This window comes from Coregonus lavaretus, assembly GCF_964263955.1.
Source record: "Coregonus lavaretus genome assembly, chromosome: 4".
NCBI lineage: Eukaryota > Metazoa > Chordata > Actinopteri > Salmoniformes > Salmonidae > Coregonus > Coregonus lavaretus.
This window is the reverse complement of record NC_139991.1, coordinates 14,699,622-14,712,174: the sequence shown is the minus strand read 5'-3', so window position 1 is coordinate 14,712,174 and position 12,553 is coordinate 14,699,622. Positions and strand designations below refer to the sequence as shown.

At 41.1% G+C, this 12,553-nt stretch overlaps 1 protein-coding gene across 3 annotated transcripts in view; it reads left to right on the top strand.

Annotated features, from left to right (window-relative positions):
* LOC311128635 (phosphorylase b kinase regulatory subunit beta-like) overlaps positions 1–12,553 on the top strand; it is a 66,980-nt gene that overhangs the window by 6,315 nt on the left and 48,112 nt on the right. For all 3 annotated transcript variants that reach the window (XM_084160820.1, XM_084160821.1, XM_084160822.1), the window contains 3 exons: positions 3,078–3,164; positions 7,819–7,957; positions 11,052–11,151. In XM_084160820.1, the coding sequence (XP_084016946.1) occupies positions 3,078–3,164; positions 7,819–7,957; positions 11,052–11,151 (326 nt within the window). The remainder of the gene's footprint in view (positions 1–3,077; positions 3,165–7,818; positions 7,958–11,051; positions 11,152–12,553) is intronic.

The following is a 12,553-nucleotide window of genomic DNA, read 5'->3' as shown; positions in this document are numbered from 1 at the left end:
CAATGAGACATTTAGGAGGATGACATCACTCCAAATGATACATTTCAATGACTAGTTTTGTATTACTATACCACCCTAGTATCATATGTCAGTTTCAGTGGAGGCTGCTGAGGGGAGGATGGCTCATAATAATGGCTAAAACAGAGAAAATGGAATGGCATCAAACACATGTAAACCATTCCGCTTCAGCATTACCACGAGCATGTCCTCCCCAATTAAGGTGCCACCAACCTCCTGTGCTCCATGTGAATGGTATGATATGCTGAAAATGCTGTGATACACTATTGTTACTTCTGTCTATGTGACTTGGTCAGGATGCTATACCAATATACAGTGAAGGAAAAAAGTATTTGATCCTCTGCTGATTTTGTACGTTTGCCCACTGACAAAGAAATTATCAGTCTATAATTTTAATGGTAGGTTTATTTGAACAGTGAGAGACAGAATAACAACAACAAAATCCAGAAAAACGCATGTCAAAAATGTTATAAATTGATTTGCAGTTTAATGAGGGAAATAAGTATTTGACCCCCTCTCAATCAGATAGATTTCTGACTCCCAGGTGTCTTTTTATAAAGGTAACAAGCTGAGATTAGGAGCACACTTAAAGGGAGTGCTCCTAATCTCAGCGTGTTACCTGTATAAAAGACACCTGTCCACAGAAGCAATCAATTCCAAACTCTCCACCATGGCCAAGACCAAAGAGCTCTCCAAGGATGTCAGGGACAAGATTGTAGACCTACACAAGGCTGGAATGGGCTACAAGACCATCGCCAAGCAGCTTGGTGAGAAGGTGACAACAGTTGGTGCGATTATTCGCAAATGGAAGAAACACAAAATAACTGTCAATCTCCCTCGGCCTGGGGCTCCATGCAAGATCTCACCTCGTGGAGTTGCAATGATCATGAGAACGGTGAGGAATCAGCCCAGAACTACACGGGAGGATCTTGTCAAGGATCTCAAGGCAGCTGGGACCATAGTCACCAAGAAAACAATTGGTAACACACTACGCCGTGAAGGACTGAAATCCTGCAGTGCCCGCAAGGTCCCCCTGCTCAAGAAAGCACATATACAGGCCGGTCTGAAATATGCCAATGAACATCTGAATGATTCAGAGGAGAACTGGGTGAAAGTGTTGTGGTCAGATGAGACCAAAATCGAGCTCTTTGGCATCAACTCAACTCGCCGTGTTTGGAGTAGGAGGAATGCTGCCTATGACCCCAAGAACACCATCCCCACCGTCAAACATGGAGGTGGAAACATTATGCTTTGGGGGTGTTTTTCTGCTAATGGGACAGGACAACTTCACCGCATCAAAGGAACGATGGACGATGCCATGTACCGTCAAATCTTGGGTTAGAAAATGGGTCGTGGATGGGTAATACAGCATGACAATGACCCAAAACACACAGCCAAGGCAACAAAGGAGTGGCTCAAGAAGAAGCACATTAAGGTCCTGGAGTGGCCTAGCCAGTCTCCAGACCTTAATCCCATAGGGAATATGTGGAGGGAGCTGAAGGTTCAAGTTGCCAAACATCAGGCTCGAAACCTTAATGACTTGGAGAAGATCTGCAAAGAGGAGTGGGACAAAATCCCTCCTGAGATGTGTGCAAACCTGGTGGCCAACTACAAGAAACGTCTGACTTTTGTGATTGCCAACAAGGGTTTTGCAACCAAGTGCTAAGTCATGTTTTGCAAAGGGGTCAAATACTTATTTCCCTCATTAAAATGCAAATCAATTTATAACATTTTTGACATGCGTTTTTCTGGATTTTTGTTTTGTTATTCTGTCTCTCACTGTTCTAATAAACCTACCATTAAAATGATAGACTGATCGTGTCTTTGTCAGTGGGCAAACGTACAAAATCAGCAGGGGATCAAATACTTTTTTCCCTCACTGTACCAGTCTTGGAAATAGGCTATGTTTAATGCATGGGGTAGATTTTGTGAGATGAAATTGGGTATACACTACTGTATCTAAAAATGATCCAGGTAATCAGGTTGTCGTCATAATTAACTTTTTTTGCTGCACCTATGATTGACAGTCTCTCCCTAGGGTTCCCACCAAATATAGTACAACCAATTGTCTGTTTAATGGAAATAGAAAATGATACTAACCAGTATTCAATTCATAACCCTAGTATTAACAAATATTGAACTCTCTCAGTAAAGTGAAACACAAAATATTTTCCAAGCAACCACAGACTTCGATCCATGTTTCTATTCAGTAGAAATGAAATAAAACCCACATTTGCATATTAGCCTCACACTGCCTTTGCAGAGTTATCTTGAAAAGCGATGTCTTTGTCCCTACTACTTAAAAGCTGATGGAAATTATGGTAATTTGACTGGAAATGTGGATTTTTCAGTACCTGAGGTATTGACCCAAGGTCGATCCCATTAAAATGTAAATCACTCCAAAGTACAATTTGTCTGAAATAGTGGTCCAACAGATGGGGTTCCCCTGAAATTCACTTGGCTCTGAAGAAAGCTTGAAATGGTGGCAAGTTCCATTCTATTTTAAATTTGTGCTCAGTGTATGAAATCACACTTCGTGCTGGAGGTTTGTTTTGATATTTGCAGTGACTAAATGTGAGTTGGAAATGGTGCCGTGTCATGATTGCATGCGTCAATGCATTGTGGTTTTTGTGTGACCTGGACTGTTCATTGTATTCTGACAGAAAACACCAAAAATGACTGATACTGAATTATTTTCACAATGTGTTTATGATGTTGCTCTTCAATCCCACGTGTAGCTAAAGTCTTCATTACCAACATTATCTAAAACCATTCTGTAAAATATGTTTAGCATTTAGGTCTAAATATATTTGTTTCTGAAGATGTGAGACAGAAGTGTTGATAACTAGACACCTTTGTGGCATCAGTCTTACAGCCTACTACACCCCAAGTGTTCATGGGGGTCTTTCTTTGACATGTAGTTACTGGAGTGTGTGTCTCCAGAGAGTGTGGGGAAAGTACCATAGAGGCACCTGAGACATGAACAAAATGACCTCCAATTGAGCTCTGGCTCAGCAATTAATGTTCTGTAAATACATGTGTTTTGTATCTCTCCTCAGGCTCCATCTATGAACCTCTCAAGCTCTCCATTCTCCACCGGGAGGATGAGCCACTATGGGAGAAACTTGACCGCTACTACAATGCAGGTAAGCGCTGTGATTAGGATTAAAGTACTTACTATTTAAAGTCCTTATTTTGGTGAGGTCCTTTCAAGCCTATGTTTCTTCTTCTAGGGGAGTAGCTTTACAGTATTTATGTTTTAAATATGGATTCGAGTTTGTATGTTACTCTTTGGGCTCTATTTTAACAAACCTAATGCGATGGTAAATCTAAGCGCAGGCAGTAGCGATATAGGCTATCACAATTATCGGCACAGTTGCTGGCGCGAAAGGTCTAGGTTTTGATTAATTAACAAGTTGGGTGCGTGTGTGTTGAGGCTTGGCACCTCACTGGCCAATCAGAAAGTGCTCCATGGCGAAATGTATGGTTGCTTCAGGTTTTGTATTTACTGTCTTTTATGTATTGCCTTGGAATCAATTCCAATTCCAATGCTAGTCCGTTTTAGTTTGTTAAATGGCTTACAGAAACGAAATAACAAAATGTAGACCTATCCCATCTTTGCTCAATAGGTTAACTTGAACCCATTTGCAATCCACATTGTTCTAAGTAATTGCATGGCTTCAATAGCATTCACACTGGTATAGAGGCTAGGCCTACTGCAAATTGCATTATGGCTGAGCATGGACATGCCAAACCCTTTATCGACAGTCTTGACTACTTCGCGATTGCATTGGGCAGACAAAAAAAAAAACTTAATTGAGAGGAGGGGAGGCTATGCTTGGTTTTTAATCAAATAAAAAGAAATGGGGAAAAAACTTTAGTTTTATATGTTTCTAAATACGAAGTATACAGGCACATTAGGCTACTCTTGTTCCATGTGCATATGGGCAGTGTGCATCATGGCTGGATAGGCTGCATCTCCGCTGTCGAATTCATGCCTTAACCAACTGCATTACTGCTAAAACCAGCTTTTGATTGATCTTAAATATCCCTATCAGCGCAGCCTGAAATTAGCACTTTGGATCATGTTTTTAAGGACCACCCCGCCCATCTGAGAGTAAGCAAGCTGATATTTAAGACAGGTAAATTGCCAAACCTGGCATTAGGGCTGGAAAATGCCAGTGTGCCAGTTTTTACATGACAATTTCAAACTAACGTGTGTTTGACACCAGTGCCGCCTTAACACCATCCAAAAATAGAGCCCATAGGCTCTAATCTGAGTCTGTCTAAATCAGGCCACACCATTTTCACAGGTTACCCCACCATTGGCAGACATGTCACACCCCATTGGTCAGTTGTGATGATGACAGGAGGTGCATGGATACAGCGTGGCAACAGATTTCATGGCTCTCTTCATTAAAGGCAGAACTCCCTTTGCTCAGTGTGGAAACAGAGGAAGCGTATTGCATTACATTGTCATTTTATGAAGGATAGAATGTAGTCTACTGTGATCTGTGCTTTGCTGTGACCTGGGGCTGTGGTCTAAATGCAATACCTATGTGCAAGACAAATTACTTTTCAAGGTCAATACAGCTTCTATTATATTTTATGTTGTGAGCCTATTTGAAGAAAGGAAAACAAATGTTTGTTCTACTGAAGACTACAGATATACTTCAATGAGTTATCAAAGATATTGCCCATGTTTTTGGGGAGCGTAGTTTATCAATATGTTTGGAAATCCAGAGGGTTGTATTATTTTTGTATCCCCCATAGGCTAGTAGAAGACAGCTGTAGAGAAAAGACAGCATACTTGTGAAATTTTGATGTAAAAAGTTTCCCAGAAGTGAGTGTTATTTCACAGGCTGTCTAGTTTGAAATGAGGATGCTACAGGAAAAGCAGCCAAGCGAAATATTCTAGGGGAGCAACTGGTCCCTCATCTGAAACCACTCCTGCAGTGTGAAGTCATGGTGACTGACATCCCTAAAGAGAACAACCTATCAGTGTTTCTCACCACCTGAGCTCCCCGGATGAAAGTGAATCACTCTCGTTACTCATGTTACCCCTGTAGCTTTTATATGTTTGGTGCATGTTTTGGTCTACACAGTAAACGGATGCAATTTTAGCTTTTGCAATAATGTGGCAGCATACTGTTTGGTGATGTAGGCTATATTACAGTGATATTTTACACAGTGCTTTTCCCATTCCTTTTTCTGCTCAGTCAGATTGGTTTAAATTGTGAAAGCTTGAGATTGCTCTAGGTGAGGTTGTGAGTGATTTGTTCTACTAGCAGTGAATGAAAGAGTACTGTAACAATAATATGCATCAAGCCCCCTGTTGCTCTCTTAGAAGTGTTCTCTGTGAGATAGCAATATGTTGAAATGTTCTTGCTTCATTTTGTGGTCGGTACGTAGCAGTTGAATGTGCTTGCTTAATTTTAGCAGGGAGCAAAGCAGCAGTTGTTATCACCAATGCACAGGCCAGTGGATGAATACCTTTTTTTGCCTCAGGGGTAATGAAATGACGATTCAGATCATTTTCTATTTATATTTTCTACAAAAAAAGTGCAATTGTAAAGCCTGTGGCATTACATGCTGTTATGATGCAGTGTGGACTTATTCTCTATCATTTCTGAGCAAATGATATTAGGGACATCACTGTCCCTCACAGTTTGTCTTCTTTATCTCTTGTGTGGGCCTCAGGTTTGTTATTTGTGTGGTAATGTGATCACACTCCAGTCCCTCTTGTTTTATACTCCCACTTGATTATAGTAGAGGCATCTGCTATCTGACAGTGGCTCGGGGAGATTAAGAAATGGTAAAACACGCTTTATGTTTTTCTGTCTCTTTCATTCTTTTGCTCTCTCTTTTCTCTCTCTCTTTTTCTTTCTTTCTTTCATTCTTTCTTTTGTTCTTTCTTTCACTGTCTGGGAGCACAGGAATGGCCCATTCTAAGAAACAGACTGTGTCTAAAGCATTAGCTGTTGTTTTAGTGGGACATTAGGTTGATGGATGATATGAGATTGAGCAACTCCAACCTCACTTTATTTGCATCTAGAGTGCTGCTGTGTCTTTTGGAGTTAGAGAATAATAACATATTTTGCTGTGGTTTTGATTCAGAGGAGTCTTACTGAGGTGCCATTTTTCCTCTTTGATGTGCCTCAAATGCATTATGTTGCCTTTCCAAATCTAAAGCAGAGATTGAATATGAGAAAAGTGAGTCAAGGTAGGTTACATTTATGGACCCGGCAGTCGAGTTAGTTGGGCTTGGAGCAGCAACAGTTGAGTCGAAGAGTCAGAGGATGAGGCCCAAATAGGTGGTATTTATTAAACAGTGCAGGTGATGAGAAGACTGGATCCAGATATTATTTACAATAGCCTACAGATTATGATAAATTATGAAAATTAGTTGAAAGTACAAAATAATACATTGGCCAATACTATAATAACTAGGCAAAAATACAGGGAAAAACAACCATAATCTCACACATCTGAACTGGAGATCCAGCAAAAGATCGGAAACGATGCTGTTTTGAACACCCGGTTGAAGAACTTGTGCCTAAAGTCTGTGAATCTCCTGGTGAGCGCTCACTAGAAGCTAGTTCACAGTTTGGTGAGAGTGGTGAGGAGAAGTAGGTTGGCGCTTCCAACTCTGCCGTTTGTTATTTGTAATACCAAGCACATATTGGAATGGACTAGCAATATCATACTATAACAAGGAAGTATCGTTGGTAGCAAAATAATAAATTGGCCAGAGCATGTGGGGAGAAATGGCGGGAAAATAACACAGCAATTTAGCTGTTTTTCAATCAGCTTTTTTTAAACATTCACAATGCCAGGGGAAACCCCAATACGATGCTACTTTTTAACTCTGGTTAACATATGAAACATAGTCAGAAGAGGCACTGTCCTTTTTAATGTGTTTTTTTCCCAAGCAGCCTCTGGGGTCAAAGTAATTTTCACTGCCGTGTTACTGAAGGGTTTATTAATATTCTGCTTAATTCCCTTCATCACCTCTTTATCCCAGCTATGCTGACTTTGTCTCTTTGAATTGACCCGTACTCTCTGTAACAAACGATTTGGCAGAATGGATGTCCCCTTCATTTGCTCTGGCATAATGTGGTGGTGAAAAATGAAGTACCCTATTCAGACAGATTATTCATCGCTGAAGGAGGAAGGGGAGGGGTAGAGGGTGGTGTGGTGACAGATACATTCCTGTGATTCCAGGCCTTCTGTTTTATTGTGACTATATTTAAGCTAAATAATATTTAGATGATTTCCATGAAGATAAACATGTGTGTCACTCTGGAATTTAATGTTTTACAGCAATAACTACACAATATATAGCTGCTTAACATGCCTTTATTTTCCAGTACATTTCACAATTTTCTCATCGTTTTTGTTAACGGCCCAATGCAGCCATTAGGTATGTTACTGTAATAGTATTCCACTACAATGGACAAAAAACTATTTATCAAGCAATAATTTAGCTAGAACTGTCTGGGGGTGGTCTGAGTGGGGAGGAGAAAACATAACTCTCTTTGTTATAAGTCTATTAACCAATTTACCGCATGGTGATGTCACCAGGCAAGCCTAAACTCCCACCCATGCAAACAGGCTGATTAGAAGGTCCTGTGTAGATTGTATTTTCAAACAGCAACTATCAGGAAATAACGCTGATCAATGTTAGTTTCATCAGCTGTTGTACAATATGATACAACACACAGGGAAAATATAATTTAGACTGCACTGAGCCTATAAAGCCTGAGGGATCACCTGTCTCTCTCTTGTTTCTCTCTCTAGTGAAGACCACCATTCTGAACTACCAAAGCCCTACCACTGGCCTCTTCCCTACCAAGACATGCTCCAGCTGCAAGGAAGCCAAGGTGCGGGACTCCCTGTACTGTGCAGCCAGTTCCTGGGCCCTGGCTCTAGCATACAGGTGACACACACACACACACACACACACACATTGTATCTACAGCCACCTTAGATCACTGTACATTTAAAGTTGATCTTAATAATGAATCTAGTACAACCTTAGTTAATTGGCTCCATCAGGGACCAATAGTCTTAATCAAAGCAGTCAGCTTTTGTAATGCCAAGGGGGTGCTGCGCGTTGGCCTGTAGTGCTGCTGCTGTAGTGCCCACTTAATAGAGCATCGACTACACTGAGTGCGCAGAACATTAGGAACACCTGCTCTTCCCATGACATAGACTGACCAGGTGAATCCAGGTGAAAGCTAGGATCCCTTATTGATGTCACTTGCTAAATCCGCTTCAATCAGTGTAGATGGAAGGGAGGAGACAGGTTGAAGAAGGATTGTTAAGCCTTGAGACAATTGAGACTTGGATTGTGTATGTGTGCCATTCAGAGGGTAAATGGGCAAGACAAAATATTTAAGTGCCTTTGAACGGGGTATGGTAGTAGGTGCCAGGCGCACCTACAACTCAATATGAGGAAGGTGTCCTTAATGTTTAGTACACTCAGTGTATAAGGGCGCTCAGTCTACGAGAGCTTAAACATCAACAACACCGTATTTCCTTCAAATGTTTCTGTAGACTCTAGGCACCATTCTCTCACCTTCAGACATTCTGTATCTCTGATTATAAAACAGTTCACTTTGTTATTTGTAGCAATGTGTCCTTCATACACAGGGGGCTCAAGTTCAAGGGGAGATCTGAGATACTCAAAATAGTCAGGGACTTTCTCCACTAGACCTTGTAGCAAAGTACTCTTTCGAAACCCACTGGTGTGCATTATTTCTCCCAGGGGACACAAGAGTAAAAATAGAGTGTTTGAGTAGACCAGAGGTGCCTACTCATCCGTCATGGTTTCTTTACATTAGCATATTCACAGGAATTTAATTAAGATGATTCCAATCTGACAGCACAGGCCCAAGCCATTACTTACCCTCAATGTGACTAGAGAGGGGACTGGAGTGTGACTGGAGTGGGTGCACTAGATTGGAGTGAATCGGTGGATGGATGGGCAGATGCCCATGTCTGTGTTTCCAGTAAATCTACTGCACTGGTGGAAATGTATGATTAAAAGTAAATGAATGTCATTCATGAAAACATACGCTAGGCCTACTTACAGTGCATTCGGAAAGTATTCAGACCCATTCACTTTTTCCACATTTTGTTACGTTACAGCCTTATTCTAAAATTGATTAAATTGTTTTTTCCCTCATCAATATACAGTACACACAATACCCCATAATGACAAAGCAAAAACAGGTTTTTAGAATTTTACGCAAATTAATAAAATAAGAAAAATGTAAATATCCTATTTACATAAGTATTCAGACCCTTTACTCAGTACTTTGTTGAAGTACCTTTGGCAGCGATTACAGCCTCGATTCTTCTTGGGTATGATGCTACAAGCTTGGCATACCTGTATTTGGGGAGTTTCTCCCATTCTTCTCTGCAGATGCTCTCAAGCTCTGTCAGGTTGCATGAGGAGCGTCGCTGCACAGCTATTTTCAGGTCTCTCCAGAGATGTTAGATCAGGTTCAGGTCCGGGCTCTGGCTGGGCCACTCAAGGACATTCAGAGACTTGTCCCGAAGCCACTCCTGTGTTGTCTTGGCTGTGTGCTTAGGGTCATTGTCATGTTGGAAGGTGAACCTTTGCCCCAGTCTGAGGTCCTGAGTGCTCTGGAGCAGGTTTTCATCAAGGATCTCTCTGTACTTTGCTCCGTTCATCGTCTCCCAGTCCCTGCTGCTGAAAAACAGCCCCACATCATGATGCTGCCACCACCATGCTTCACCGTAGGGATGGTGCCAGGTTTCCTCTCCACGTGATGCTTGGCATTCAGGCCAAAGAGTTCAATCTTGGTTTCATCAGACCAGAAAATCTTGTTTCTCATGGTCTGAGAGTCCTTTAGGTGCCTTTTGGCAAACTCCAAACGGGCTGTCATGCTTTTAGCTGAGGAGTGGCTTTCGTCTGGCCACTCTACCATAAAGGCCTGATTGGTGGAGTGCTGCAGAGATGGTTGTCTTTCTGGAAGGTTCTCCCATCTCCACAGAGGAACTCTGTAGCTCTGTCAGAGTGACCATCGGGTTCTTGGTCACCTCCCTGACCAAGGCCGTTCTCCCCCGATTGCTCAGTTTGGCCGGATGGCCAGCTCTAGGAAGAGTCTTCGTGGTTCCAAACTTCTTCCATTTAAGAATGATGGAGGCCACTGTGTTCTTGGGGACCTTCAATGCTGCAGAAATGTTTTGGTACCCTTCCCCAGATCTGTGCCTCGACACAATCCTGTCTTGGAGCTCTACGGACAATTCCTTCGACCTCATGGCTTGGTTTTTGCTCTGACATGCACTGTCAACTGTGGGACCTTTATATAGACAGGTGTGTGCCTTTTTCAAATCATGTCCAATCAATTTAATTTACCAGAGGTGAACTCCAATCAAGTTGTAGAAACATCTCAAGGATGATCAATGGAAACAGGATGTACCTGAGCTCAATTTCGAGTCTCATAGCAAAGGGTCTGAAAACTTATGTAAATAAAGTATTTCTGTTTTTTTATTTTGCAAATGTGCAACAATTTTCGCTTTGTCATTATGGGGTATTGTGTGTAGATTGATGAGGGAAAAAATGTATTGAATGGATTGTAGATTAAGGCTGTAACGTAACAAAATTTGGAAAAAGGGAAGAGGTCTGAATACTTTCCGAATGCACTGTAGATGCCATTGTTTATGTCAATAGTATACTGGAAGCATTTGGGTGATTTTCAAATATGAATTTGATGAGAGATCAATTGGAATGTAGTATGTCCTTGCCTGTGTTATGCTTATGGAGGACAAAGGCATAACAACTGTATGATTTAAAACCTGTCTATGACTGTGTACAAATACAATTAGTTGTCTCATTTAATATGTACCGTTATTGTAGGCACAGAGAGGATAACCAGACCCTAGTAATTCGGTGCAGTGAAGTAGGATAATTTAGGTTGATTTAACATGCTCTCCTGCTCATTGGGACGTTTTTCTCTGTCTCATTGTGGAACATGGCGACGATCAACCCTGACGTGCAGACGCATCGATGATGACATGGGACGCACCCATGAGCTGGAGCACTCAGCCATCAAGTGCATGAGGGGTGTCCTCTACTGTTACATGCGCCAGTCTGACAAGGTGAGTCCACAAACGAGAACGTCAGACCATAGGACCACAGGAAAGTTATTTTTAACACTGTAGTTCATGCTTAGTGATCTAAACAAATGCCATTATCCAGTAATCAATATAGATTTTAGCTAACACAGAAACTGTCACTAGTGGGGGGAAAGATAAAGATCTGTCCTTTCACTTTTACTGATCTTCTCTCACTTCTCATGCTTCAGCGGTTTACTATCTCACGCTTTGATTGGTTTTATCTCTATGTGGATGGAATAACATACAGGTTTCCAAATGGTTTTTGCCTCAACAGAACACTTTTGTGTAAAGTAATTGAGCAGACCGTTCAGTCAAAATAGCAGCATTTATATTTTTTATAGACCAATAGAACGCTATTCTTAAATTATTTTTTCTAATGTTCTGGTCTGTAATTGCACATCTCTGTTGCCTTTGAAATTGTTTGTTTTTTCATTTACTCATGACCTTGACGACCTAATTTATGGGAAAGCTTTTCTGTGTCTTAATTATAATGCACCGTTTATTCAGTTAATTACACCGTGCAGCGCTCATTAACATCTGTCTCTTGCATTCACAGAGAACATGCAATTTTTAATGGACCCACAATACAGAGGGACTAGGAATGTTATAATATAAAAAAAACTACAGACCCATGAAAGGCATTAAAGAGAGGGCATCAAAGTTTACCACAATGTACCAAGGAAACTAAACACAGTCTTAATGGATTAACCACACAACTCAAGCTTCTCAAATGTGTTCTGACAGATTTTACTCCGTAACCATTTATTTAACGCTAAGATCACACACACACACACACCCACACTCACACTGACACACAGTGACATTTGACAAGATTCATAAACTGCACTATTGTGAAAATGCACTTTCAATACAAATGTTAGGCTATTTTGGAACGCAACAGTTACAGTGGGGAGAACAAGTATTTGATACACTGCCGATTTTGCAGGTTTTCCTACTTACAAAGCATGTAGAGGTCTGTAATTTTTATCATAGGTACACTTCAACTGTGAGAGACAGAATCTAAAACAAAAATCCAGAAAATCACATTGTATGATTTATAAGTAATTAATTTGCATTTTATTGCATGACATAAGTATTTGATCACCTACCAACCAGTAAGAATTCCGGCTCTCACAGACCTGTTAGTTATTCTTTAAGAAGCCCTCCTGTTCTCCACTCATTACCTGTATTAACTGCACCTGTTTGAACTCGTTACCTGTATAAAAGACACCTGTCCACACACTCAATCAAACAGACTCCAACCTCTCCACAATGGCCAAGACCAGAGAGCTGTGTAAGGACATCAGGGATAAAATTGTAGACCTGCACAAGGCTGGGATGGGCTACAGGACAATAGGCAAGCAGCTTGGTGAGAAGGCAACAA